The 27,961-nt window shown below is 47.5% G+C and overlaps 3 protein-coding genes across 9 annotated transcripts in view; 2 read left to right on the top strand and 1 right to left on the bottom strand.

The window, feature by feature from the left end:
- The window catches only part of UBE2R2 (ubiquitin conjugating enzyme E2 R2), a 29,640-nt gene extending 25,332 nt beyond the window's left edge, over nucleotides 1-4,308 (top strand). Inside the window, exons 3-5 of one of the 2 annotated variants that reach the window (XM_041461838.1) lie at nucleotides 844-893; nucleotides 2,372-2,456; nucleotides 3,751-4,308. In XM_041461838.1, the coding sequence (XP_041317772.1) occupies nucleotides 844-893; nucleotides 2,372-2,456; nucleotides 3,751-3,970 (355 nt within the window). In that variant the 3' untranslated portion in view covers nucleotides 3,971-4,308. Of the gene's footprint in view, nucleotides 1-843; nucleotides 979-2,371; nucleotides 2,457-3,750 lie in introns of both variants that reach the window. The other variant, XM_041461837.1, reaches the window with a different exon arrangement.
- Nucleotides 4,309-8,191: 3,883 nt separating this feature from the next.
- The window catches only part of UBAP2 (ubiquitin associated protein 2), a 96,083-nt gene continuing 76,313 nt past the window's right edge, over nucleotides 8,192-27,961 (bottom strand). For 3 of the 6 annotated variants that reach the window (XM_041461805.1, XM_041461806.1, XM_041461807.1), the window contains 7 exons: nucleotides 17,315-17,393; nucleotides 16,049-16,263; nucleotides 13,744-13,843; nucleotides 13,558-13,665; nucleotides 10,532-10,599; nucleotides 9,634-9,822; nucleotides 8,192-8,372 (listed from right to left, as the gene is read on the bottom strand). In XM_041461805.1, the coding sequence (XP_041317739.1) occupies nucleotides 8,280-8,372; nucleotides 9,634-9,822; nucleotides 10,532-10,599; nucleotides 13,558-13,665; nucleotides 13,744-13,843; nucleotides 16,049-16,263; nucleotides 17,315-17,393 (852 nt within the window). In that variant the 3' untranslated portion in view covers nucleotides 8,192-8,279. The remainder of the gene's footprint in view (nucleotides 8,373-9,633; nucleotides 9,823-10,531; nucleotides 10,600-13,557; nucleotides 13,666-13,743; nucleotides 13,844-16,048; nucleotides 16,264-17,314; nucleotides 17,394-27,961) is intronic. The other 3 variants (XM_041461808.1, XM_041461809.1, XM_041461810.1) reach the window with 1 other exon arrangement.
- Nucleotides 25,915-26,614, top strand: LOC121350455 (interferon-like). The gene has a single exon (XM_041461813.1). The coding sequence runs from the start codon at nucleotides 26,035-26,037 to the stop codon at nucleotides 26,605-26,607; it is 573 nt and encodes a 190-aa protein (XP_041317747.1). The 5' UTR covers nucleotides 25,915-26,034; the 3' UTR covers nucleotides 26,608-26,614.

Genomic DNA, 27,961 nt, shown 5'->3' with positions numbered 1-27,961 from the left:
GGCCAGCAGAGGGAGGTGGTGTTTGTGCCTGATAAATGCCAGCAGAGCAGGGCAGCTGGCTAGCTCTGGGCTGCTGCTAGAAATCCAGGAAGGCTGTCTGTCTGCCAGGGGTTACATGACTGGCTTATGCTGGCTTTGCTGAGTACCAGCAGTTCAATCTTGCTGGGCCCTTTTCAGCTTGCCTGAGTGTTGAGTACAGCAAAGGGAAGACAGTGCAGGTATTTTTCAAGTACTGCTACAGCAGTCTTGGCACACAGGCTGAGGAGAAGGGAGACCTGGCCACAGCTCCAACCTCTTAATACACTGTGGGGTAGGGAAGGCAATGCAGCCTCATCTGATGGCCTTGGGTTGTATCAGTCAGGATAAACAAAGAGCCTGGCTTTCTGCTGTGAGGCTGAATGTCATGAAGAACAGGCTCACTAAGCAGGTTTTCAACCCTGCACCATCTATGGGTGGTATGGATAAACTGAATTCTGGTCTGATGCAAACGTTACCTGCTGCCCTGTCACAAATGTGTACAGACATGATAGTCTGTCATCAGATTAGGTCTTTGAGGTTTGTATTGTGTTGTCTTCCCTATGCTGATCACCAAGGTCTGAAGTTCATAAGTATTTGCTCTTACTTCAACTATTGTCCTGTTGCCTTTTTCCCAACCTGGGAATGAAACTCAAGATAATTTTAGTAAGGAGGTAATATAAAGGGGGATCTTTATTTGAAGGCTTCAGAGGCAGTTATGGAAAGATGTCCACAAAACCCTACCCCCCGCAGGGCTGAGTACATTTTTACATCCAGAATCCGTGAATGCGTTAGCTCTGACTCTGCTGTTGTGATTACCTGTTTCAGGACTATCTTACTGAGTGTAATCTCTTTGCTTAATGAGCCCAACACATTCTCTCCTGCCAACGTGGATGCATCAGTCATGTTCAGGAAATGGAGGGACAGTAAAGGAAAAGACAAGGAGTATGCTGAAATCATAAGGTAAGCTTTGCTGTGTGTGATGCTGTGCTACTGGCCTCCTGCTTTGAATCCTATGAAACAGGATGATTTCAGAATTTGCTGAAACCAGCTTCTTGCTGTGGTTGCTTCTTTCAAAATTAAGTTTACAGCTTTATTCCAAGTTCATTCTTCTGGACAGAAATGGTGCAAACATCTGTCTTTGTATTGTTCTTTTTCAGAATAATCTGGCACAATGCTCTGCAAAACCTATTGGCTGCTAGTAAATTCTAGTCTAAGTCCCTGTGTACCTTTGAGGACTGCTTGCATTGCTTGAGATGTGATTCAAACTGCCTTCATGCTACTAATTCTGTGCTTAATGCACTCATGAATCATAATATTGTCCCTCCAATTTGAAGGAATATCAGTAGGATTTGGCAAGTGCTTGCACAGCTGGGTTTGATTAGTTGGAAGCGCTGTTTAGTCTTGACTGCCTTTTTCTGAGAAATTCATGGTTCATCAGGTACTGTAGGGAGGTGATGTAAACTTGAGCCAAGATTGCTGTGGAGTGGAAATGGGCAGCCCATACTGCAGTGGGACTGCTGTCACGCTTGCCTGGGGCGTGACCACATATACCTTGACTGCTAGCTGGATATACCCCTGGTTGGAGCTATGCAGGGCAGTCAGTCACTGTCCTGGGCTGTGCAAAGAGCCTTGCTGGAAGGCTATTTTAGTCCCCTCCAGCTGCATTGGCTTCAGCTGGATGTACTCCATAAACAGAGTATGGCAGACAGCATGTGGGTGGGAGTAAAGGAACAGGCTGCCATCTGCTCCTCTCCCTGATGGGAGGCAGCAACAGTTCGCAGCTCAAGTACTGCTGAGAGGCACCAGCCAGAGCCCATCCTGGAGCAAAGGGAAACACTTGTTTCCTGCTATCCTTGGTCAGTGTTGGGGTTACAGCTGCATCTCAGAGTGCAGCCACATGCTCTTACCCTCCAGTGGGAGCTCAGAGCTGACAAATGCTTGTGGGAATGAGTTTTGACCATGTTGGGGTAGAGTCATCAGTGGTGGAGGGTGGCTGTGGATAGCATCTCTGGATGGCATTTCCTAAGTCATCTTAGGAAATCTGTGACTATCCCTTCTGTAAAAAATGTAATGGAATTTGCTTTGAGTTCTGGCAGATCTCTAATGCAGAGTCCTGTAGAATAATTTATTTCATATGTTGCTGAGAGTGTGTGTGCTGCAAACACCCTTGGAGTGCTCCCAAGCCTGGGGCTGCAGGAACTAAATCTGTTTCTAGTGATGCTTGTGGTGCTTCAGCCAAACATCAGCTCTCCTGACTAAGCTGCCAGGAGGGCTGGGCAGGGGCTGGTTGGGAGGTGGGGAGTTGAGCCACACTGCTGCCAGCACATGGCCCTGCTCATGTTGCTGTGTCCTCCCCCAGCCAATGTGGATGCGTCAGTCATGTTCAGGAAATGGAGGGACAGTAAAGGAAAAGACAAGGAGTACGCCGAAATCATAAGGTAAGCTTTGCCAGTCGTGATGCTGGGTGGGCTACCAGCATTTTGCTTTGAATCCTGTCAAACAGGCTGCTTCCAGAATTTGCTAAAACCAGCTTCTCACAGCAGAATGTAATTTGGAAATTAATTTCAGTGTCTTATTCTAAGTCCGTGCTTCAGGTCCCTCCAGAATTTTCAGCACACAGAAGCAGTGCAAACTTCTGGGGCAGGAGGACTGGGCTGATTTGTCTTTAAATTGTTCTTTTTTCAGACTAATCTGTCATGATGCTCTGCAAAACCTACTGGCTACTAGTAAATCCCAGTCTAAGTCCCTGCTTGTCTTTAAGCCCTGCATTGCTTGGGATGTGATGCAAACTGACTGCATCCTACTAATTTCTGTTCTTAATGCATGCATGAATCATAATCTTGTCCCTCCAATTCAAAGGAGCATCAGCAGGATTTGTCAAGGGCTTGCAGAGATGGGTTGGATTAGCTGGAACCACTGGTCAGTCCTGCCCTTGGAGAAGTGCACGGTTCATCAGGAGCTGCAGGGGATGATGTGAGCGTGGGCCGGGGCTGCTGTGGAGGGACAGCCCAGCCTGGAGCAGGACTGCTGGCACGAGGCCACATCTGCATTGTCTGTGCCAGCTGGGTGGAGCCAGCGGGGCTCTGCCTGTGCAGAGAATCCTCCAGCTCCCTCGGCTCCAGCAGAGCTGGGTGCACTCCCCACAGGGAAGGGCAGACTGATGTGCCCTGGGTGGGTGAGAGGACAGGCTGCCAGCTGCTTCTCCCTGCACTGGGATGCAGCAGCCAGGCCTGGCTCGGGGTTATGGAAAACACTTGGCTTCTGTGAGCCCCAGGCTGTGTCCTGGGGTGCTGCCATGTGCCCCAGCTGCTCTGACCCTCCAGTGGGAGCTGAGAGCTGCCAAAGGCTTGTGGGAGTTGCAGTTTTGAGCATGCTGTGGGAGCGTAGTCAACAGCAGAGTCAATAAATCATCCTAGGAAATCCCTGACCGTCCCTACAGTAGCAAATGGAATTTGCTTTGGCCTCTGGTAGGTTTCTAGTGCAGAGCCTGTGGAGTAACTGATTTCATGTGTTGCTGAGAGCGTGTGTGCTGCAAACCCCCTTGGCATGCTTCCAGGCCTGAGGCTGCAGGACCCAAATCTGTTTCCAGTGCTGTTTGTGGTGCCTCCTGCAAACCTCAGCTCCCTTCCCCAGCTGCCAGGAGGGCTGGACAGGGCCTGGCGAGGAGGGTGGGGAGCTGAGCCACTGGCACACAGCCCTGCTCACATTCCTGGTGTGTCCCTCTCCCCACAGGAAACAGGTTTTGGCTACCAAAGCTGAGGCAGAGAAGGATGGTGTGAAGGTCCCCACTACACTGGCAGAGTACTGCATCAAAACTAAAGTGCCTTCCAATGACAACAGTTCAGATTTGCTTTATGACGACTTGTATGATGATGATATTGACGATGAAGACGAGGAGGAGGAGGATGCCGACTGTTACGATGATGATGATTCTGGCAATGAGGAGTCGTGACCTGCTCCCTCTATGCCCCTGTACTGCCCTGTCAACTCAGGCCAGAAGGGAGCAGTGGTAACCTAGCAGCAGTCCAGCAAAAAAGTAGTGGTGGGAGGGGGGATCAAAAAACTGTCTCCTGCTGTCTTCTGTTGTATGGATCTGTTTGCTCCTTTTTTATGGACCTCTTAGAGACCCTCCACAGAATGTCTGAATTCTTGCATTCTTAACCCTTTCATCACTGTATTACAATTTCTTTTTAAAAAAGAAACTCCCCTTTTCACTTCTCTACAAAATGCTCACAGCAAAACAGGTTTGCTCGTGTTTAGATTCTTGAATTAAATACAGTCTTGCATTGAGATGTTTAATGTATTTAAAGCTGGAACAAACCCATTGGAAGATGAATTTTCAGGAGCTCAAGTACTGCATTTACTGGGAAGAAAAAAATCCACACAAAGCAAATTGACAGGGTTTAGCTGCTCCATTTATAATAATAGCGTGTGTACATTTGTTTAGCCTTTTAGTGGTGGCTTTTCCTTTATAAGGTGTGGGGTGGAAAGTGTAAAGCTACTGTGTGTTGAGCTTAATGGGATGTTACTGAAAGGTACAGGAATCTGTTTAGCCTGATCAAATTAGGAAATAGCTGGCCCCCGGATCCCCAGAGGGCACAATCAGCTTTGTCTCTGAAAAAGGCTTGTGATATGAACCCTAAAATAAACACTTAACACTTCACGTCTGTACAATTGAGCCCTGGGTTGCATTATTTTTTTCAGACTAGGTTTGGGTTGAAAAAGTTTCATTTAGCCATTCTTCTGGGATCTGCTGTCAGCTGCCCCTCTACTGAGGGAGGAAAACAGAAGTGTATCCCACTGCCCAGTGGGCCAGCATTCATCCTGAACTTCTTTTTGGCAGTGGGAGAGTCTTCTTCAGTGCTTGCTAGTAGCCCTTGCTTCCTGCAGCCCAAGTCCAGTGCTGGCCTGAGCCTTCTTTCTGTTGCTTATGTAGGTCACCTGCTGGTAAATGCAGCTCTGCTGTAGCTCTGTGGGGTTGGCAGAAGATAAAGCTCCCTGGGACAGCCAGGCTGTTCCTGTGCCTGCAGTGGCTTCTGGGACATAGGGCAGAGAGATGGATGGGTGCTGGGCTCTCTCCTGCCTGGCTGGCTGGGGCACAGGTGGATGTGTGCAGCCCCACAAAGAGAAGGGCACACAGTGCTTTCAGGCTGAAAAAGAAAGCCAGCAATCAGGGTTTGGCAGCTTATTTAGGAGTATGCTTCAGCTGGTGCCCTGAGCTCAGTCTCCTGCATGATTTTGGGATCTCTTGGAAGAGCTTAGGGCCCTCAGCACCCTCACCCCATTGCAGTGTGCTCTTGTTCAGCTGTAGTGCAGTGCCCTGAATTCACCTTTCACATGGATTGGCAGCCAGCTCTGCCCTTCTGCGCTGAGCCCTGGCAGTCCCGGGAGCAGATCAGAGGTGCTGGCCCTGCTTGGACAAGACCCTCTGTTCTCACAAGATGTAGTCACCCTGATAAGAACTGCAGGCTCAGGCATTTGGTATAGCTTGGTGGTTTTAATGATACATCACCAGCTGCAGTCCCTCAAGAGGTACTTTGGTGGGAGTAAACTTTGGTCTGTGATCAGCTTGGTGGGAAGCAAAGAGCAAGATGAGAGTGAGCAAGCTTAAAGTGTGTTGCCTGGAGGGAGAGGAGGGGAAGGCCTGTGGGGCTCTGTTTGAAGTTATCAGAATGTTGCTTGGCTGGGGTTTGCTGCAGCAAGGACAGTCTCTGTCCCTCTGCCCCAGCTTATGCTAGTGTGCCCTCAGCAGAATGAAGGCAGCCCAAGTGGTAATACCTTGTCCCCAGTGTGTTCTGTGATGGTCTGCCCTCCTGCTTGCTTTTTACCTGGGGAGGCAGCTGGAACCCTCCTGAAGTGTCCCACAAAGGCTCCTTCAGGTCATCCTTCCATCAAGGACTAACAACTCCTGGTGCTTTTTGGAGACAGCAGTGCCCCCCCCCCCCCCCCCCCCCCCCCCCCCCCCCCCCCCCCAGCTTCACACCAGCCCTGGGAGGGTGATGCCAGTGTTGGCAAATGGGCCTCTGGCACTCAATGCAAGACTAGTCTCAAGGCCACACTGGGCCAGGAACATCAGTCTCCAGCTTTGAGGGGCTGTTGGGGGCATGAAGGAACAGAGTATGGCAACACTGGCTGTGCTGACTTGGTTTGAAATGATACTGCATCTTTCAGGATTTCCCTTGTATTTTTGACTGTCTTCACTGTTCACTGTACACTCTCCAGTGAGTTGTATTTTCAAGATTGGTGTTGTAAGATTCATTATCTCATGTTAACCTTTTTAGACAAAAAGCAACCTATTTTGAGAGCTCTGAACATAATCAAACTAATTTCTCTTCCCCACTGTCCTGTGCAGTGTCATTGCTTGTTGACTTGCTGGTTTCATTTTTTGAGATATAAACTGAAATGAGGATATTATGTTTAGGTGGGGTTTTTTTGGGTTTTTTTTTTTTGGGTTTTTTTTGTTTTTTTTTTTGGTTTTGTTTTTTTTTTTTTTTTTTTTAACCTATTTAAGAAGTTGTGGGAAAAATGTTTACCTGATCTTTGTATTCTGTTTTTTTTCTTAACCTTTTTCTCATCTCAGCCAATATTAGTGTTTACATTTGCAACTACCTGCCCTTTCAAATACAGTTTTCAACCATTCTGAAACCAGCAGGGTACACTACATTTCTTAGTAGTTTTCTTAGCTGAAATCCCAGATGGTTTCCTTTTTTTCTTCAGTATAATTTACCGGAAAGAATTAACTGATGCATTTTTGTGTTGTCTTCCCCTTCAGTAGTTATGTTTTGTCTTTTCTGCACATCTATTAATAAAATGTGAAATGAAAATATGCCAGTACTGTTACTTCCCTATTAATTGAGTTGGTTTATCTGCATGGCTTACTTAAAGCTTTGAATAACAGCTGTTCACAAATTCAGTGGTGCTCCAGTATAGATACCTATACATGTACATAAATAATCTACAAGGTTATTAGAAAACTAAAGCTGCTGTTTGACAGCTGTCTATACCTTAAAGAACAAACTGATTTGGAGAAGCACTTTGGCAAAAAGCCATGAGCTTTGCTGTTATATTTATTTATTTATTCATCTTAAGTCAGCAAAGAGGAGACCAGGGAGAAGACTTAATGGTATCATATGACTGCAGCAGGATGCAAGGACTTGGAGTAAAGGTGGTGCTGGCATGGGGTTGGGGTGCTGCTAGTGGCCAGTTTTCTGGGGCAAGGTGCTTTGACCTCATGCAGAAAACTGGCAGAGGAATTAAGGTAATCACTGCCAACCACCCCTTCAGGGTGCTTGCCCTGCCTGGCCCATGCTGTTCCCTCCAGGCTCAAGAGTGGAGAAGTATCTGTTTTTGCAGTGCTGAAATTAGCAGGACATGTGTACAGGTGTTGTATTTTCTATACAACACTGCAGCACAGCAACTGCTGAGTCAAATGTGAACCCCCAACCCCCCCCCCCCCCCCCCCCCAAAAAAAAAAACAAAAAACCAAAAAACCACAAACCAAAACCACAAACAAAAAAAGGCCTTTATTATTAAAAAAAGTGAAAAATAAAAAGGTGAGAGTGCAGCTCAGGGCCACAGCGAACAAACTGCCCACAAGAGTTCATCTTCCACAGCAGGAAGGAATGAGGAGATGAAAGAAAGAGGAAGGACCCACAAAACTTTTTTCCCCTTCCCCCATCCCCTTTTTTATCTCTTTCAAGTAACAGCTATATTGGGGGCTGAGGGCAGAAATCAAACCAACAGGACACATCTTTTTTTTTTTTTTTTTGGGGGGGGAGCAGGTCTTATTTGCCTAAATTTAGAACTGCATTAAATAAATAGGCTCCAGCTCGTAGATTTTGTATGGAAACAGAGCACTCAGGTTTTTTATAAAAAAAAAAAAAAAAAAAGGCACAGTTTGTCTTTTGACAGAGTTATAAAGCTTAAAAAAACAAGGAAGGATGATCTGATGCAAATGGGAAATTCATAATAAGTTTCCCTACAAAGAAAATAAAACAGGCTGCAAGATGCAGAAAACCACATTTAGCCTCTATTGCATTTACAAATACATACATAAATATATTACATACAACAGCAACTTCAAGAGGAAGCAGGCAAGTCATACTGAGAATGGCTGCCTGGCTGCAGTTCTCCCCCACAGATGTTCGGCTGAGCAGTAATTTCTCCTAATAATTCTAGGAATGGGGGTCAGCTTTTTCTTTTTCTCTTTTTTTTTTTTGCCTCCTCTCCTTTCATTCTCTCCCCCCTCCCCAGTTTTGGATTTAGTTTGTCCAGTATGGAGAAGTACCATAGGTTTTGGTAGCCTGAGACTTTTGCTGCATGGTGCTGGGTTGATTGCGTTGGCCAGATCCACCCTAGAAATCAGAAAGAAAGGAGACATGAGCACCAACACTACTAGGAAGACAAGCCTGTCCATACATCAGCAGAGGAGCTTCCACCAACACAGCGATGCTCCCCCCCGGATGGATCTGTTTCTGCTCTGCAACATCTCTGCATCCTGTAATCCAGGACAGTCACAGAGAAACCAAACAGAAGAGCAAGGACTACCATCCCACTACCTCCCACTCAGGTTTAATGACAAGGAAGAAGAGGAGCAGGACTGGGGACAACAAAGGAACTCTCCCAAGGTGAACAGAAGCAGTACACCAGCCAAAGTTGACACACATTAAGAAACAGAAGTAATTTCCTGTTTCTTGATTCTAAGGCAGAACATTTTTTTGGAGAACATTTATAGTAAGAAAACACATGGGCTGGTAAAATCAAATCAGAAATTGGAACCAACATGCAGGGTCACCTAGAGCTAGTTGTTCAGACCTATGTCCAGACAGCTCCAAGGATGGAGACTCCACAACCTCCCTGGGCAACCTGTGCCAATGCTTGGTAATCATCCCAATAAAAAAATGTTTCCTGATGTTCAGAAGGAACCTCCTGTGTTTCAGCCTGTGCCCATTGCCTCTGGTCCTGTCACTGGGAACCACTGAAAAGAGCCTGGCTCCATCTTCTTTGCACCTTCCCTTCAGGTACTCATATATATATATTGATGAGATCTCCCCTGAGCCTTCTCCTCTCCAGGAGGAACAGTCCCAGTTCTCTCAGCCTTTATGGATAAGAAATTACCCAGTCCTTTCATCATCCTTGTGGCCCTTTGTTGGACTCTCCAATACATCCATGTTTGTCTTGTACTGGGGAGCCCAGAACTGAACATGGGACTCACCAGTACTGAGCAGAGGGGAAGGATCACCTCCCTTAACCTTCTAGCAGCACTCCTGCTAATGCAGCCCAGAATGCCTTTTCAGCAAGGGCATATTGCTGGCTCATGGTTAACTTGGTGTCCACCAGGATGCCCAGGGCCTATTCTGCCAAGCTGCTTTGGCTCCCAGCATATACTGGTGCATGGGGTTGTTTCTCCCCAGGGGCAGGACTTGGCATTTCCCCTTGTTGAACATGAGATTCCCTCCCCAAGCTGGCCAACAGTATTGAGTCTGTCAGTCTACAATTGCTGTCAAGGCCCTTTCCCAATGAGCAAAGTAAAAACCAGAAGGAAGCAAAACCCCCCAAGACCTTGCTAGGAATCTGCCCTCAGGCACACTGAAGATGATGAACGGGCTGACTCACCTGCCCATCTTGCTGAAGATGGTGATGCAGCATCTGAGAATGAGGCTGCTGATGCACAGGGAGGATATGGAGAAACGGGGCTGGAGCATAACCTGGGGCAGCACCAGGGTTCAGCCCAGTTGATCCGAGAGCAGAAGGTAGGCTAAAAGAAGGTGGTGTGCCAGCATGGAATCCCTGTTTGTCAAATGTCTGCAAAGGAGGTGAGGGGAACAGCATCAGAGACTGGTGTGAGCAGCCCCATAGTGACCAAACAAGAACAAGAGTGGCTCAAACACACATCACCTGAAACTTTCATCAACCCCCCACAGAGCAAGCCAAGTTACACCTGCAAGCACTTCAGCAGATGAGCTTCAGCTCCTTTTCTCATCCATTCTTCTGAACTAATGATTCCAACATTTCATTTTTATTTCCACAGCTACTATGCTCCTTTTTTCCCTGACCTCTTTTTATTCAGTGGGACATGGGATGGCAGCAGCTGCCTGAAATCAGTCCTTCACGCATTATGGGGTCTCAGGCTGAAATTACAAAATCAGAAGAACCACTTGCAATAAGATTTTTTCCCCCTGACCAAAGCTCAACCCAGCCTCTTGACTCACTTGCTTTGAGGGATATTTTGACCAAAAACATTAGTGCCATCACACTTCATTTGCAACCAGGACACAGCACGTGTGTGGCAGCATGGGCAGTGTAGAGTGCCCACACCTATGCCAACAGCTGCCATCAGGAGCAGTGGAACAGAGAGTGAGACTCCTCTCCAACAGCAAACAGCCAGCATAAGAAATGCCACAGCCTGTTGACCCTGAGAACCAACTGGCTTGGGAATAACCCTAACCTCCTCCACAAGGGGATCCATGGGTCAGGCCTCAAGAGCACAGGGGAGGAGTCCAGCATTGCTCACCTGAGTCTTGTTATAGACTGAGCCACTGATATCAGGCACACCCGTGTTACTTGAGGTCACAGAAACACCTGGAAAACAGAAACACCACCAAAGGTGAGAATGTCATCCCATCAGCCAGCAGAAGCCCAAGCTTTCTCCCAGCACCTCTGGCTGGGAATGCAGCCTCAGGGGATGCACTGCCCTGCTGGTTCTCCATGATGTCAGACCTCACATGGGAACAGAAGGAAGGGATCAGCTTTTTGTTCCTGCTGCAAAAGCCCACTGGGATAAATCACCCAGGTCCACACCCAGCCATTAACACTCAGATTCCAATGCACTTCACCAGGCAGCAGTTGGCTGCACTGACCACTCACTGAAGCCCAGTAAAAGCCAGCATTCCCCTAGGATCAGAGGTGCATTTGGCTCTATTGCAGCATTCAAGAGCTTTCCAGTAGTGCCCTGATGATGAGACTCAGCATCTCCTACCCATCTGAGCCCCTGTCCTTTCACATCCTACAGAAGAGTGAAGTCTGCAGTGCTCCTCTGCCCTGACAGAATCAGCATCGCTGCCCCAGAGACACTTATTCACAGTTTTATAGAGGGTGGCTCTGAGAATTCCACTTGGATCAGAATAAAGCCAATGGTTGCTTTGGTCGGTGAGTCAGAGATCTGGGCTCAAGTGTACTGCTCTAAGCTTTTGTAACCCTCCCTGGACACTGCTGCATTGCTTGGACACTTCCTGGATTGCTTCTCCACTAAAAAGAGTGTGACCACCTGGTGTTTCATATGCACAGCAAATGCTTAGTACTTGCTTCAGAATGAGGATGAACCATATAGTGCTAAGCAGCCCAGTGTACGCTTCTCAGATCTGACCAGCATGTGCCAAATAAAGCTTTTGTATGAGCTGGATAAATTCTTCAGCTTTTATGGTCACAAAGAAAATATTTCCAGGCATGACACAACATTATGAGTGTGTACAGGCAGCAGCTAGACAGCCCAGAGATGTGTGAAGTGCCCTGCTCCTCTCTAACATGTGGGTGTCTCAGGTCCCTACCAGGAAATTTAAAATCTATCTATGATTTGGCAGAGGAACAGTTCAGCAGCAGCACTGAATGGCTCAAGTTTCAAGACTGCAGCACTGTTGAAGGATCACTATATTCTTTGGCAAAGAAAGCTTTGGCTTAGGAAGCAGCTTACCATTTCTCCCATGTGTAATTGGACCAAGCTGTGCATCAGCTGCACAAATCTTTATGCAAAGTTCAGCCATGAAGTTTAGAAGGAGCAACTGGGCCATTAGAAAAGCATTTTGTATGCGGGAGATGGAGAAACAGCTTGGATCACATCAGGCACACCCGTGTTACTTGAGGTCACAGAAACACCTGAAAAACAAAAAACAGTCACCAACAAGGGGAAAGTCAACCATCACCTAGCATGAGCCCCATGCTTTGCTCCCAGCACCTCTGACAGCCTCAGTGGATGCACCTTTGCTGCAACCACTGCACCCCACACCCTGATGCTGCTTCTGGCCCACCTGGTGGGATTCTCCATGCTGTCAGACCTACAGCACTGCACATAGGAACAGAAGAAATGGTTCAGTTCCTCACTCCCACTGCAAAGCAGGAAAACAGTCAACTGGAATAAATCACCCACATTCACAACCCAGTGGTTACCACTTGGATTCAAATGCACTTAATGCACTTCACCAGGTAGCAGTTGGCTGCACCAAACACTCATTCAAGCTCACAAAAAGACAGCTTTCCCCTAGGATTAGGGGTGCATTTGGTTCTACTGTAGCATTCAACAGCTTTCCAGTAGTGCACTGAGCAATGAGATTCAGCATCTGCTACACATTTGAACCCTTGTCCTTTTACATCCTGCAGAAGGGTGAGGTCTGCAATGCTCCTCTGCCCAGAGAAAATTAATATCACTGATTCAGGTTGCCTTCCATCTAGACGGTCTGGTGCCATATCAGGCTCAGGAACACTCACCAGCAAGGTGATTTTCAAACCAGCCACTTATTCAGTCTTATAAAGACTATCTCTAATCATTTCACTTGGCTCAGAATAAAACTAGCTGTTCCTTTGGCCAGTGAATCAGAGGACTGGGCTCAGAGGGTGTGCACTGCTTTACAGTTGTTCCCTTCTGAGGACATTGCTCCTTTTTGGATTGCTCCTCTACAGATGAAAGCATGATCGGCTCTTGGCTGAAGACAGCATTTCAAACACACAGCAAATGCTTGGTACTTGCTAAAGTCCAAGGATGAACTAGTTAGTGCTAAGCAGCTAAGTATACACTTCTCAGGTCTAACCAGCATGAGCAGAATAAAGCTTTCATATGAGCTATATAAATTCTTCAGCCTTTACAGTCACAAAGGAAACATTTTCAGGCACAAAAGAAAGTGATGAGTTACAGGGTATACAGACAGAAGCCAAACAGCCCAGATACGTGTGAATTGCCCTGTTCAACCCTAACACACGGCTACCTCAAGTGACTACCAAGAAATCCAATTTAGTCTTCATTTGGCAGAAGACAATTTTAGCAACAGCATCCAACTGCTTAGGCTTCAAAAACACAGCACTGTTGCAGGATCACTATATTCTTCAGCAAAGAAAACTTCAGCAGAGGAAACAGCTTACCATTTCTCCCATGTATAATTGTGGACAAAGCTGCACATCAGCCACACAAATCCTTATGCAAAGTTCAGCCGTGATGTTTAGAAGGAACACTTGGGCCATTAAAAAAGCATTTTGTATATGTGAGATGGACAAACAACTTGGATCATGACCCTGTTTAGAGCTGGCTGCTGTGTTGACTGCACACCACTGGGAATTTGCCCTACTAAATCCCACTCCAGAGGAACCTCCAGTCTCAAAGAGCCGTGATGTTTAGAAGGAACACTTGGGCCATTAAAAAAGCATTTTGTATATGTGAGATGGACAAACAACTTGGATCATGACCCTGTTTAGAGCTGGCTGCTGTGTTGACTGCACAGCACTGGGAGTTGCCCCTACTAAATCCCACTCGAGCAACCTCATGTTTCATGTTACCTTTCCCAGGTCCAGTGCCAGCAGATTTGTTTTGTGCTTGAGATGACCCACTGTAGCCTCCTTTGCTGTAATCTCCAGTGGCCGTTCCCTGCGTTAAGTCATCGTAGCCTGCCGGGATGCACGAGAAGGGCGTTACGGAGCGCGAGCGGCGCCGCGCGCTCCCAGGGGAGCAGGGCTCAGCCTCACCTGCACCGTAGCCATGCTGGCTGTAGCCACTCGCCTGCTGAAAGGGAGTCGACGCCGTGTTCAGGTTGACTCCATGCTGTTTAGCAGATGCTGGAGGTACCTGGACAAAGGACGGGAACAAGAAGTGCCGTCAGCTGGAACACAAGCTCCCTCTGCCATCTAGTGGGGAATTCCTCATTTCGGGAATTCAGTCTGGACTGGGAGGACTGGGATGGCATGGGACTGCTTACAGCAGTAACTTGCTATGGTGGATTTGTGTCACAGGATTTCTCCTAGAGCTGTCCCTGAGATTGCAGTGCAGCCCTCCCTCAAAACAGGCTGCGTATTTCTTTAATATCCTGAATGTAAAGAGCAAATTTTTACCCACAAACCTGAGAACCACAGAATCAAAGTAAACATCAATTCCTGCCTGAGGCTGTTCATAAAGTACTAGCATTCAGGGCCCTAAATAGCCTCATCTACCCCTCTGCCTGGAGCAGCACCTCTTCCCACATAACTTCCTTCCTCCTGAGACTTCCAGCCCTGCTCTCTGACTTAATGAGGTCTCCTCCATCCAGGCTCTCTCAGCTCACTGACTCAGCTTTGGGTCTCCCCTTGACTCTCCAGGGACTAGTAAGGGCTTTCAGGAATAGCAAGTCCACAAAATGCAGCTGTCAGCTATTTACACAAACTTGCACAGGGGTCCATGAGTTCTGGCCTTTTAAATATTTTGTTTTCTTCTGGGTGAGATTGTAACTATTTTCTCACATTGCATATTTCTGGAGATCTCCTGCAGACTGGGGAAGTTGGCTCTATTCCATTCCAATGAGAATCCATCTGAATACTCCAGCTCTGGAGTCCTCAGTATGAGGAAGCTGTGGACCTGTTGGAGCAGATCCAGAGGAGGTCACAGAGGTGCTCAAGGGATTGAGCTCCTCTCTCTTATGAGGACAGGCTGAGAGCTGGGGCTATTCATCCTGGGGACTGTGACCTTTCTACACTTAAAGGAGGCTTATAGGAAAGATGGAAAAAACATTTTCCAGGCCCTGTAGTGACAGGACGAAGGGCGGATGTTTTAAACTGAAAGGTAGTAGATTTAGATTAGATATAAAGAAAATAGTCATCACCATGAGGGTGGTGTGGCACTGGCACAGGCTGCCTGGAAAAGGTGTGGATGGCCAACATCCCTGGAAGTGCTCAAGGCCAGGTTGGACAGGGTTCTGAGCAACCTGGTCTAGTGGAAGGTGTGTAAGTGTCTGTCCGAAATTTCCCTCATTCTTTGCCTCCCAATCGTCATGAAAAGACAAAAATTGGGACCACTGGGGAAAAGAAAGATCCTGTTCTAGGATCCTGGTCCTGCTTGAATTGTCACCCACCAAGCCAAGCCATTGTTTCACAGGTGTGTTTGTTCACCTCACGGGACGCTGCACTCCATGAATAAGAAAGGGACACTGTGCCCTCCTTCACCTGCACCACTTCACAACACTGGTTCTGGAATTTCCCACACCTCCTAACTTGGCTGGACTTTCTCTCTGGAATAACCTTTTGGGCAGTCTCCACGAAAAAAAAGACCCTTCTTTTACATCAACTACCGTGACAGATGGACTGAGATGGGAGAAGTCTTTCTCCCATCAAGGACTGAGATATGAGACCCCTATAAGGAAAAGCTCCCCCTTCCTCCCCAAGGACTGAGACTGAAATCCCTACCACAGGAAGGGAAGGTGTGTGTGGGGAGGCCAAGTGACCAAAGCCAGCTTGCAAGCTGACCACTGGACCGAGAAGACAATGGCTCTCGCCCACTGCTGAGATCATGGACTATTGTATCTGTTCTCCCCTGCTTTGCAATTTTCAATAATAAAAACTCCTGAGTTAGGTAGGGGCTCTGAGATCTTTCTTGACGTGAAGATGACAGGCTTTTTGACTGGACTTCGAAGGACTTCATCATCCACACGTCTGGAGGTTTCTTTTCCTCCCCTCTTTTTCCTTATTCTTTCCCTTTTCTTCATTCCCCTTCTCCCTAACACATTTTGCTGTGGTCATTCAATAAAGGTACATTTGTTTTTGATTATCACTGCAAAACCCCCTTTGTCGTGTCAGTTTTTTGCACCCTGAGATGAGTGGAAAGAACCTTCACGAATCTTGTCCTTGAGGACAGATCATGACAAAGTGTCCCCACCCACAGCAGGGGGATTGGAACAAGACAGTCTTTGATGATACCTTCCAACCCAAACCTTCCTATAATTCCAAGATGTGGAGTGTTTGGGCTGGAGAAAGCAAAACTAGAGAGGCATGCAGGGAGCGTTACACTTGAGGCTGTCACACTTACAAACATGGTTGGCCCATATTGGAATGCACTGGGAACACCAGGCATCCCTGCATAGTAAGGGAGCCCAGTGTAGCTGTACCCTGGGGGCAGGGTCGGGTTGAGGAAAGGCTGCTGAGTCGTGTGGTGAGTCTGTGTCTGGTTCTGCTGTGGCTGGGCCAGTGTGGTTGCAGGAGCAGGAGAGGCGGTATCTCCACGGCCAAATTTTGTTACGTCACCTGTGAAAGAAAGAACTGGTCAGAAAAGCTATCAATGATACTGCAAAGGTGGAGAATTCAATGGACTTATATCCTCTAAATAGAAGCAGACAACTACACAACACATCCTAGACCTGAAAGCCTGCAGTTGTTTATGGGAAGCCCTCACCCAGTCTCTGTTCCTGACAGCCACAGGGATATTGCCTGTTTGTGGCACAGAACTCTGTGCCATGGCTACTCCACTGATAAAGAGAGATGCCAGTACTCACCTATCTCACACGGTCTGAGCAGACTCATTACTATCAGATCATTGCAATAAAACATGCTAAAAGCAGAAGCATGGTAAATAGCCAGAGAGCCAATGGTTGTTGGGTTAAAGGGTGACTCTCCTGGAGGTTAACCTGTTTAGCTAAGCTTCATGGGCTGAAAGCAGGTTAGGATTTAAAGGCAGTGATGGGCATATTTTTGCCAATGTCTGTTTATTTGTCAAGCATGTCTAGTTAAGATGTCCAGTTCCTCACACCACCAAAGTTCTGAAGACAGTAGCTGAAGGCCAGGAAAGCAAGGCTTGCATCGTGGGCCACCTTATTGAAGAAGCAGGAAGGGAAATTCAGTTATTAACCCAAAAACAGCCTCCCAAGAGAAGTGATCATGAAGCAGAAAATTCATAAACACTTGTACTTTCTGGCAGCATACAGAGCAGCATGTTCACATGTTTATCAAGGAGGTGACATGCATCAATCCCTTCTACCTCACTCCCAACCAGTATTCCTTTTTGCTGGTTACTAGGAAGTATGACAGCACTTAATACCATCATTATAGGAACTACAATGCCTATGGCTACAGTTTTAAGCTGTAATCAGCTGCAGTGGATGAAAACCACTGGCTGAAATCTGAGATGGCATTAATATAATTTTTGCACAATGATAGCTAAAAAGCAAGAGCAGGAACAAAGAAGGGCTTCTTTGACCACAGAAGGGAAAAGCAACTCCTCTTTGAGCAACAGCAGGATGACCCGCACTGAGAAACCAGCATATCTCACTTGCCATCCTCATCTTCAGCTAGCACTCACCTGAGTATGGGTTGTTAGCAAGGCTTCCATCTCTGCCTGTCAAGGTTGCAGGAGCCGGGAATGTAATTCCATAGTAATCCTTGGAAGAGACAACACCATTTATTAACAGTTGAAACTGGAACACAGCTGGACAGATCTTATGAACTGCCTACTAGACACAGAAGAAAATTCTAAAAGTAAGAGCTAAAGGAGATTTGACTGGAAGCTGACCTTACATTGTGCAGCAGAGCTGAAAATTTACCTGGATCCACTCAAGCTAAAAATAAACCTACTTCATAGACACTTTTTGTGTCATATACAAATATTTCATCTCTTAATGGTAAGTTAAAGGCAATAACTAAGTGATTTCCCACACAGTTCCCAGCTCTGAACTGTCATCTTCCAGTGAGACTGCCTGAAAGAGAACTGAGCATTTTGAGCCAAAGGCCTGGGGCCAGACCAGGACTGTAATCACAACATAGACACAATCTAAGGGTTTTGCCCATGTACCATGCCCTGTTTTTTTAAAAGTGGAAATGTCAGGTATGAAAACAGCAAAAACATCAAAACAGAGAGAAAAACAGTTACTATTGGATGACTGGAAAATTTATTTAAACTACTTTACAGGAGATCTCAGGTCATAGTCTCCAAAGTGGGGTGTGTATCCCAACCCACTAGGTTGAAGGAAGAAAATGGATTTTGTACCTTTGATAAATATAACTGAAGAGAATTTTAAAACAGTGTTTGTTTAACCTTTCTCTAATTTTTTCATTTTTATTTTTGTGTATGTTTTATAACATATATATTAGTACAGGAGTATATGTATATAATTCAGAAATAAGAACATACTGAAGGTGAGTGCTCACCTTCAGTAAAATTTTTTTGCTGACAGGGTGCATAAAAAAGGTGGAAACCTCAGATCATTCTTCTAGGTCTTCTACAAGAAGGTAAGCAATACTAGAAAGCTTGCACTTTGAAATGACAGGACATGCTAGCAAAACCAAAGCAGTATTTTGACGTCAGCTTGGGAAAAAAAGGCAAGAAGTTTGCCTTTCTTTCTCTGCATGAACTCCACCTGTGGGTCTGGTAATCTGGTTTTTTCCCTCCTAATTTTCATGTTCTACTTCTCACCACCTCCAAGCCAGAAACAAATAGTGCTTTAAGTAGTAATGTGTTTCCACACATTTTCAAATACTGGAAAATTCTTCCTTTATCATACCCCTCTCTGCAAATGCCATAGTGCCTCAAATGTTTTCTCAGAGTTGACAGCATCCTCCACTTTGCTCCACTTCTGTGCATCACTTTCCTGTCTCCTATACCCAATATTTCATGTTCAGTGATGGAGAAATGTGGCAAAGTTTTAGTATTGTAGGTGCTTTCTGTAACTTGTAACGGTGCCATTATATCATAACCCTTTCCTTCTCTGGTAATTCCCCCCTTAGGAACTCCAGCATGAATCACTTGGCAAAACACAACGAAATTCACATTAGAAGTCTTAACAGGTTATTCAAAAGCAGCCTCTCATAACCTTCTGATGAAAATGCCACAAAAAGAAGATCTAGAGAAGAGATGTGAACACAGTTCAGCTGACATGGACTGGCACACTAACAATTTCCACCCTATACAAACTGGACAAAATATAATCAAATCTGCATGAGAAGAGGGTGAAAGGGTAGCAGTTATTCTTACTGCACCTCAGGCAGGGGAAAACCACATCAGTACTGAATATCCTACTTGTGCATACACACATTCAAACTAAAAACTCCTTAGAAAATATGAGTGCAAGGCAGTTATGTCTGCAGTTCATGCCTGCTCAAAGGAAAATATCAGGGAAGACACTCTGCTCTTCAAACGTCACAGATATCTCCTGAGATACAAAAGGAGAAGCTGCCTAAAGCCAAAAGTGAAATATCAGAAATAGTCTCAAAAAGTGAGCAGAAAAGGATGAAGAAAGGGAAAGTCATGAGACATAATAGATTTAAGTTCCACTCAGCAGTTCACTGGGTGCCACACACATCAGCTGACGCATTTGTAAGATGCAAAAGATGAAGAGAAGAGACAGCATATCCCAATGTAACATACACCAAAAGAACCCAAACAACAACAAAAAAAAATCCACAGTGAGACTTTATAGAACAGTACGCACATTACTTGAGTTAAATTTTAAAATACTCTCAGGAGAAAATCCCATTCTTGCTTTATCAGCAAGCACGGGGATCTTCTGCTGCTGGAAGTTACACAGCAAGCAGTGACGACTCACACTTGGAACTTTGCCCACTTTCACTTTTCACATGTAAGTGGACAGGCATATGAAATAGAAATATTCCCACCTGCTCCTGGCACTAGATCATCTAACACTGCCACATTTTCACAAAGAATTCACAACAAAATTTAAAAAAAGCCCAAAATCCAGAAAGGACAAACACTGCATGAATAGTTGATGAAAAATCCTTTGTGACATCCATGCATTTATTTCTAACTATCAACATACCAAAGGTAATTAACTGGATACAGGGGTATGAGAGATGGCTCCAAAAATATTCTGCAAGATTTTGCAGGGAGAGGAAAAACTCTTGCACTTGCAAAGCTGCAGGTGCCACAGAAAAAATAAAAAAGTATTAAAATACATATACATATACACATATAAACAGAATTTAAAAAGCCTGAGAGACTAACAATATTTGTCAATAAAAAATATAAGAAAACACTAATTAACATGCAAAATAAACATTACACACAAATATTATTAGAGCATGCAATAAGAAAAAAAAAATAGATGCTGGTAGTTAAGAGAAATTTTTAAATAAACCCCAAAAAAAGGCAACACACAAAACAGATGAAAAGACAATCCTGAAACATATCCCCAGCAATGCCAACTGGAAAACTTCTTCCACAATTCCGTCTCCTGTAATAGCTCAGTAACCAGGCTTCCCCCTGGCAGCAGCCCTGAGAAAGTGTCAGCTCCCGTTCTCACAGCAGCGTCCCCTCCTGGTCAGTGACAAGCACCAAAGCCCTCAGAAGAAAGCAAACAGAAAAAACAAAAGTGAAAACGGAAAAGGGAAATTACCGAGAGGATGGTGATGAAAGGAAAGCCTGGGCACGGGCACATAAAACTGCACACACGACGGCACTCCAAGCAAAGCAACCACCACCACCGAGCCAGACCAGTCTCCTGCACAGCACCCAAAGCTCCACCATGGCTCTACCTGGATGTGCACAGCCCTGCCTGTGGCACCGCACCCTGGCACTGCTGCTCCTCATTGTGGCTCTGGCCACCGGCCTCCCGTGCCACCACCTGCGGACCCACGATCCAGGGGATGCACTCCAGCTTCTGCGGGACATGGCTCCAAACACGACAGAGCCCTGCAATCTCCAGAAGCCACCACTCTTCCCCGACACCCTCCTGCACAACAACCTCCAGCCGCAGCAAGCCGCCGCCGCCGCCCTACACATCCTGCAGCACCTCTTCCACACCCTCAGCTCCAACAGCACCCACCAGCACTGGCCCAGCCAGGCTCACCACCACCTCCTCAACAAACTGCAGCACCACATCGACCACCTCGAGCAATGCCTGCCCGACAAGGCCATGCCCATCAAAGGACCACGCAACCCGCTGCTCGCCATCAACAAGTACTTCAGGGACATCCACCTCTTCCTCCACGCCCACAACCACAGCGCCTGCGCCTGGGACCACGTCCGCCTCGAAGCTCGTGCCTCTTTACAGCACCTCCACAACCTCACACGCACCATGCGCCGCTAGCGCAAACAGCCACACGCCAACCCACACCTACGCCCCAAAGCCACCTCCAACCCCACGCCTCCTCTCACCTGCGACGACACACAGGGCTGCAACAAACGCACGGCACCCGCAGCCTCCAACCACTGCATCTCCATCGATTCCGCCTCTCCCACTGACACGGACAAAGGACTTCCTCTACATATTTATTGACTTGTTTATTAATTTATTTGTTTATTTATTTATTTATTTATTTATTCACGTATTTATTTTTCTACTTATTCACTTACTGATGCCACTGGAAATAAAGACCTAGGACAAAACACTTGCCACTGCCTCTCCTCTCTCTAGCACTGCAACCACTCTCTTTGGGCCGGGGCAAAGCCGCCTCCACTCAACACCCACGCAAAGCCCTGCTCCCAAGAGACCCTGTCCACCCTCCTCAATGGCACCTGCCCAAGCAGGACGCTGCTGCTGCAGCCCCCGTGCAAAAACATAGCCAGCCTTTGGCCAACAGCACAGAATCCCAAGAAGAAAAACGCCCTAAGGCTGGAGAGCACCGCTGCACCTCATCGGCTTTATCCACACCGTGCTCCATCCACCCAATCCATGCCTCTCTGACTCACAGACAACGATGTCGTGCGCGACACGGTCAAGCGCTATGCACAAAGCCAAGCACACAAGGTCACTTACCCTGCCCCTATCCACCACTGCTGTGTAGCCTAACCACAGAACAGCACCAAAAGCGCCAAGAATGGTGATTTCGCACCATGGAATGCCATGCTCCCCATTAGCAATCACCTCTTGGTTTTCCGTTGGCCTTAACAGAGTCTCCCGGAGAAGCGGCCTCATCTTCTTGCCTGACTCAAGAGCTCAGCCTGACTGCTCTGTACTTCCCACACTCTTCTGCTTTTCCCTTTACAAAAAGAGGGCTTAGATTTCCCTCCTACCACTTCTTGGGAACTTCAACTGACCGACAGCCGCTTTCAGAAACAATGCACTGTGGCCTAGCAACTCCATCTGACAGTTCCCTCAGCACTCACGCAGTAACCTCTTGGTGTCCCGGGGACTAGTACACCTTCACGTTGTTGAGATGGTCTCAGACTTGACCCTCTCCTACAGTGGCCTGGGGATCGACACTCTTCGGGCACGGCTCCCAGCATCTGCCTTGCGCGACTTCGGCAGCGTGCCTGGACATCGCTGACACACAAGGCGGCCAAGAGCCGCTCGTCTCCACAGCCTCTTTGCCCCAAAAGCCTAGAACCTTCAAATCCTCTGCAGCACTACTAGCAACAATCCCACCACTTCTCCACCAGGCCACAGTGATCATCCCCTTGCACACCCCAAATTCCTCTTTGCACAAGGCAAATTCCTCTTCACCTCTCCCCGCATGAAGTGCCTTTCTGTAAGGGTACCTGAAACTACTGGCAAACCTTCACTACTGCAGCCAAAGAGGCCCGGCTCGCTCAGCCTTGCTGACAAGTGACACCCTCTGGATCCCTGTGCATCTTCAGAGCCGTCCCCTCCGAGAACTCCACAGCTCTCGTGGACTCAAGAGCCCTGAACAGGACACACTCTTCCAGCCAAGGGCTCTGGCAATCCCCAAAACACAACACCATTTCTTTCACAGGGACAGTCCTCTTTGGCCCTCCGGCCGCCTCATCCGCCGAGGCATGGATCTCAAAAGCAGAGCCCTGCTCCAGGCCCACAGCCATCGGACCAAGCACGACACTAAGAGCAAAGCCCTTCCCTTTGGCCGACTTCTTCACTGAGCCTTTCTTGCCTGCCTTCTTGCTCGCTCCTCCCAAACACAGCAGCTGCAGCGCCTCCGTGCAAGGACACCCTCAGGCCTGCAAGGCCCACATGCACAGAGAGCCCCTTGAACACTGCCACTGCCTCTGGGCATTTAGCGCCGGGGCGGAGGGGGGGGAAACGCCAGCCCTCGCCCACTGACATCACTGCCCATCCCGCCCTTGCAACCACAAAAGGAAAACAGTGGCTAAGATGAAAAGAAAGGCAAGCCACAAAGTGAAAGGAAAAGTCACCACAGCCACCAGCAGGCCTTTGCAGGTGGAAACCATGCCTAGGCACCAAGAGAGACTTAGCTGCACAGCACAGACCTTGCAGCTGGCTCGGCGGCTGAAAGAGAACATCCACCACCGCTCTCCACCACACCTGACTCCGACGCCTCTGACCCAGAGCTTTCGCAGCCCCGGCACACCGCTGCCACCACGATCCCCAGCCACGGAAACCACTTCCCCAAGACCACCAGAGCCACCAGCAGAGACTGGAAACAACAGACAGAAACTGCCGGCAATCGGAAAGCGATGAAGGGAAAGCCGCCGCCGTACAAATCCCTCACTCAGATCATCAATAAAGATAAAAACCAGCACAGTACAGAGCCTCCAGTACAGAGCCCTGGGGGACACCACCAGTGACCAGCAGCCTGCTGCAAGTAATTCCATTCACCAGCACTCTCTGGGCCAGGCCAGCAGACAGTTTTTAACTCAGAGAATGGAGCATCTTAAGCCATAAGCAGCTGGTGTCTCCAGGAGAATTCTATGGGATACAGTGTCAAAGAGTTTTCTAAAGTCCAGGAAGTCAACATCCCTGAACTTTCCCCCATCCACTAAGAGGGTCACTGTGTTATAGAAGGAGATTGGGTCGGGCAGTTATGCCTTTGACAAACCAATGCTGGCTGGGCCTGATCCCCTGGATCTCCTGTAGGTGCCATGTGATGGGCACTCAAGATCTCCATGAGCTTCCCCAGCACTGAGGTCAGGCTGACAGGCCCATAGCTCTCCAGACTCTACTTCTGACCCTTCCTGAAGATAAACATTACACTGGCCACACTCCAGGTGCTTGGGGCCTCCTTGGTTAGCCAGGACTGCTTGTAAATTATTGGGAGTGGCTTGGTGAGCTTTTCCACCAGCTCTTTTATATATTCAGGTACACAGCAGGACCCCTCAAGATGAAACTTCCACATTATACCACTGTCCTCCTGATGCTCCTATCCAGAAGTACCCTGTGATATCAGGAATGAGGACCTCATTGGTTCTGTCTTTTCTGAGGCAGCTGAAGACAAAAACAGGAGCAGAGGTAATGACACAAACTGGAATACAGGGAATTCAAACACGAAAGAAGAAATGTAAAAAATTTGTATTATTTTTTGTATTCAGCTGATACAACACCAGAATAGGGATTAGAACAGTTGAGTGATATCCATTCCTGGGGACATATCTAAAAGCATCACTGGACAAGGCCATGAGCAGGCTCTTCTGATACCACCTCCACTCAGCATCATTCTGCATTTGGGATATGCAGGACAAAACAAACAATTAAAATTAATTTAAAAAAAAAATCCTTTATTGTTCAAAAGCAACAGCTTAGAGGAGACTTCTTAAACTCCATCACAATGAAAGTCAAACTCCAAAAGGGAAGCAAGACACTGCAGAAGCTTCATCAACATTCAGTTGCTTAGGTGCAGGTCCTTAGACCCAGAGCCACCTCCTCAACTCAATGACTTGACAAGCTCCTGGGGTTCCTGAGAAATAAACCATTTTACAACTGTATCAAAGGCTAAAAAGAAAGAATTTATTCATATGAATACACAGAAAACAACCATATGGTAGGTAAAAAACCAGAAAAACCTAATGGAGAATTACAAAAAGACTTGGTAAGTGTCCCAGGCAGAATGGAAGCTTTAGACAACATTTATAAGGGAAGTCGCCCCACTGAGGTTCAAAAAGTATCTCCTTGCTGGTTAAACTCCTTCTCAGACAAGTCTGGAGGCAGTTTACAATCCTAGTCCCGCACTAGGTACCTGGTAAATGGTTCATCTCTGTAGAATTATATAGGTGTAATTGAGCCTTTATACGAATTTGACCTGAAAGATTATGGACATATTTACACATTTATGAAGGAAATATGTTTATATGGGAAAAACAAATTATTAAAATTCATCATGACAATAATCAAAGAATTTTGATCAGAATTATCTATGACAAATTCCAGACAGCTGTAACTATTTGGACAGTGCTCTACTGCACCAATCTTTTAAAAGGCAGCTTAATAACAAATTAGTGAACAATGCAATTAACCCAATGACTTTTGTGCAGCCTCAAGCAATAACCCAGAGGTGTGTCCCGATTCAAGGGACAAATATCCATACACACTAGTAGAAGGTGTGTGCTCAAAAACCCTGCAGTTAAGGTGTGCAAATGGAATTTTACAGAATAAAAAGATTGACTCTGGGACAAACCTGGGACAGCTCAATCAGCTCAGCAACTTATTAGAAATTTAATAGTTACTTATCAGTAACTTACCACTACCACGACTTCCTTATTTCTACACCTTGAATTAAGTTGACATGTCCCAGCTCGTACAATATCAGACAAGAAACATAACTTCAAAAAATTTTAAAATCAGTTTAGAGGAGTTCAGCAAGATTGATTTCACCACGCATCAAAAAAAAAAAAAACTCCTGTTACTTCCTCTGCCACACATCGTACATAAGTTTAAAAAAAGGGTAAAGCCCAAGACACTGTACTACAACTGTTGAAGACTGCCCTAATCAGGGCAAGAAGTGAAATTCAGTGAAACACAAGAGGAATAAGACATGACACCAGAGAGAAAGGAAAACAACAAAAAACTCACAATATCATAATAACTAAATAATGCAGCATAAATTTGGTGATTCACTACCCCACAACCAACAGACAAAAGACCACCACTACAGACAAAAAAAGAGGTAAAAACACCATCCCAACCCAAGCACACCCCAACAAAACACTGACTAGAGACCACGAGAGCCATCAGCACACACTGGAAACCACGGACGAAAAGTCCCAGGAATCGGAAAGCGATGAAGGGAAAGCGGCACCGTACAAAGCCAGGCGCCCGGCGGCAGCCCAAGCACGGCCGCCGGCAGCAGCAGCAGCAGCAGCAGCCAGCCTCAGCAGGCTGCTCCTGCCCTGCAGCACCCGACAGCACCCACAGACCCACCATGGCTGCGCCCACAGCCACACAGCCACGGCTGCCGCACGCCGCCCCGCCGCTCCTGCTCCTCCTCACCGCTCTGGCCACCACCCTGGCCTGCCAACACCTCTGGACACACGACGACGCCTTCCCCGGCGACGCGCTCCGCCTCCTCCAGGACATGGCTGCCAGCCACACACAGCCCTGCCACCTCCCAGAGCGGCCCTTCTTCCCCGACACCCTCCTGCGCAACAACCTCCAGCCGCAGCAAGCCGCCGCCGCCGCCCTACGCATCCTGCAGCACCTCTTCCACACCCTCAGCTCCAACAGCACCCGCCAGCACTGGCCCAGCCAGGCTCGCCACCACCTCCTCAACAAACTGCAGCACCACATCGACCACCTCGAGCAATGCCTGCCCGACAAGGCCATGCCCATCAAAGGACCACGCAACCCGCTGCTCGCCATCAACAAGTACTTCAGGGACATCCACCTCTTCCTCCACGCCCACAACCACAGCGCCTGCGCCTGGGACCACGTCCGCCTCGAAGCTCGTGCCTCTTTACAGCACCTCCACAACCTCACACGCACCATGCGCCGCTAGCGCAAACAGCCACACGCCAACCCACACCTACGCCCCAAAGCCACCTCCAACCCCACGCCTCCTCTCACCTGCGACGACACACAGGGCTGCAACAAACGCACGGCACCCGCAGCCTCCAACCACTGCATCTCCATCGATTCCGCCTCTCCCACTGACACGGACAAAGGACTTCCTCTACATATTTATTGACTTGTTTATTAATTTATTTGTTTATTTATTTATTTATTTATTTATTCACGTATTTATTTTTCTACTTATTCACTTACTGATGCCACTGGAAATAAAGACCTAGGACAAAACACTTGCCACTGCCTCTCCTCTCTCTAGCACTGCAACCACTCTCTTTGGGCCGGGGCAAAGCCGCCTCCACTCAACACCCACGCAAAGCCCTGCTCCCAAGAGACCCTGTCCACCCTCCTCAATGGCACCTGCCCAAGCAGGACGCTGCTGCTGCAGCCCCCGTGCAAAAACATAGCCAGCCTTTGGCCAACAGCACAGAATCCCAAGAAGAAAAACGCCCTAAGGCTGGAGAGCACCGCTGCACCTCATCGGCTTTATCCACACCGTGCTCCATCCACCCAATCCATGCCTCTCTGACTCACAGACAACGATGTCGTGCGCGACACGGTCAAGCGCTATGCACAAAGCCAAGCACACAAGGTCACTTACCCTGCCCCTATCCACCACTGCTGTGTAGCCTAACCACAGAACAGCACCAAAAGCGCCAAGAATGGTGATTTCGCACCATGGAATGCCATGCTCCCCATTAGCAATCACCTCTTGGTTTTCCGTTGGCCTTAACAGAGTCTCCCGGAGAAGCGGCCTCATCTTCTTGCCTGACTCAAGAGCTCAGCCTGACAGCTCTGTACTTCCCACACTCTTCTGCTTTTCCCTTTACAAAACGAGGGCTTAGATTTCCCTCCTACCACTTCTTGGGAACTTCAACTGACCGACAGCCGCTTTCAGAAACAATGCACTGTGGCCTAGCAACTCCATCTGACAGTTCCCTCAGCACTCACGCAGTAACCTCTTGGTGTCCCGGGGACTAGTACACCTTCACGTTGTTGAGATGGTCTCAGACTTGACCCTCTCCTACAGTGGCCTGGGGATCGACACTCTTCGGGCACGGCTCCCAGCATCTGCCTTGCGCGACTTCGGCAGCGTGCCTGGACATCGCTGACACACAAGGCGGCCAAGAGCCGCTCGTCTCCACAGCCTCTTTGCCCCAAAAGCCTAGAACCTTCAAATCCTCTGCAGCACTACTAGCAACAATCCCACCACTTCTCCACCAGGCCACAGTGATCATCCCCTTGCACACCCCAAATTCCTCTTTGCACAAGGCAAATTCCTCTTC

The sequence above is a fragment of the Pyrgilauda ruficollis genome, unplaced genomic scaffold (genome assembly GCF_017590135.1).
Source record: "Pyrgilauda ruficollis isolate IOZ18807 unplaced genomic scaffold, ASM1759013v1 scaffold155, whole genome shotgun sequence".
NCBI classification, from domain to species: domain Eukaryota; kingdom Metazoa; phylum Chordata; class Aves; order Passeriformes; family Passeridae; genus Pyrgilauda; species Pyrgilauda ruficollis.
The sequence above is the reverse complement of the archived record's forward strand: the minus strand, read 5'-3'. Positions and strand labels throughout refer to the sequence as shown.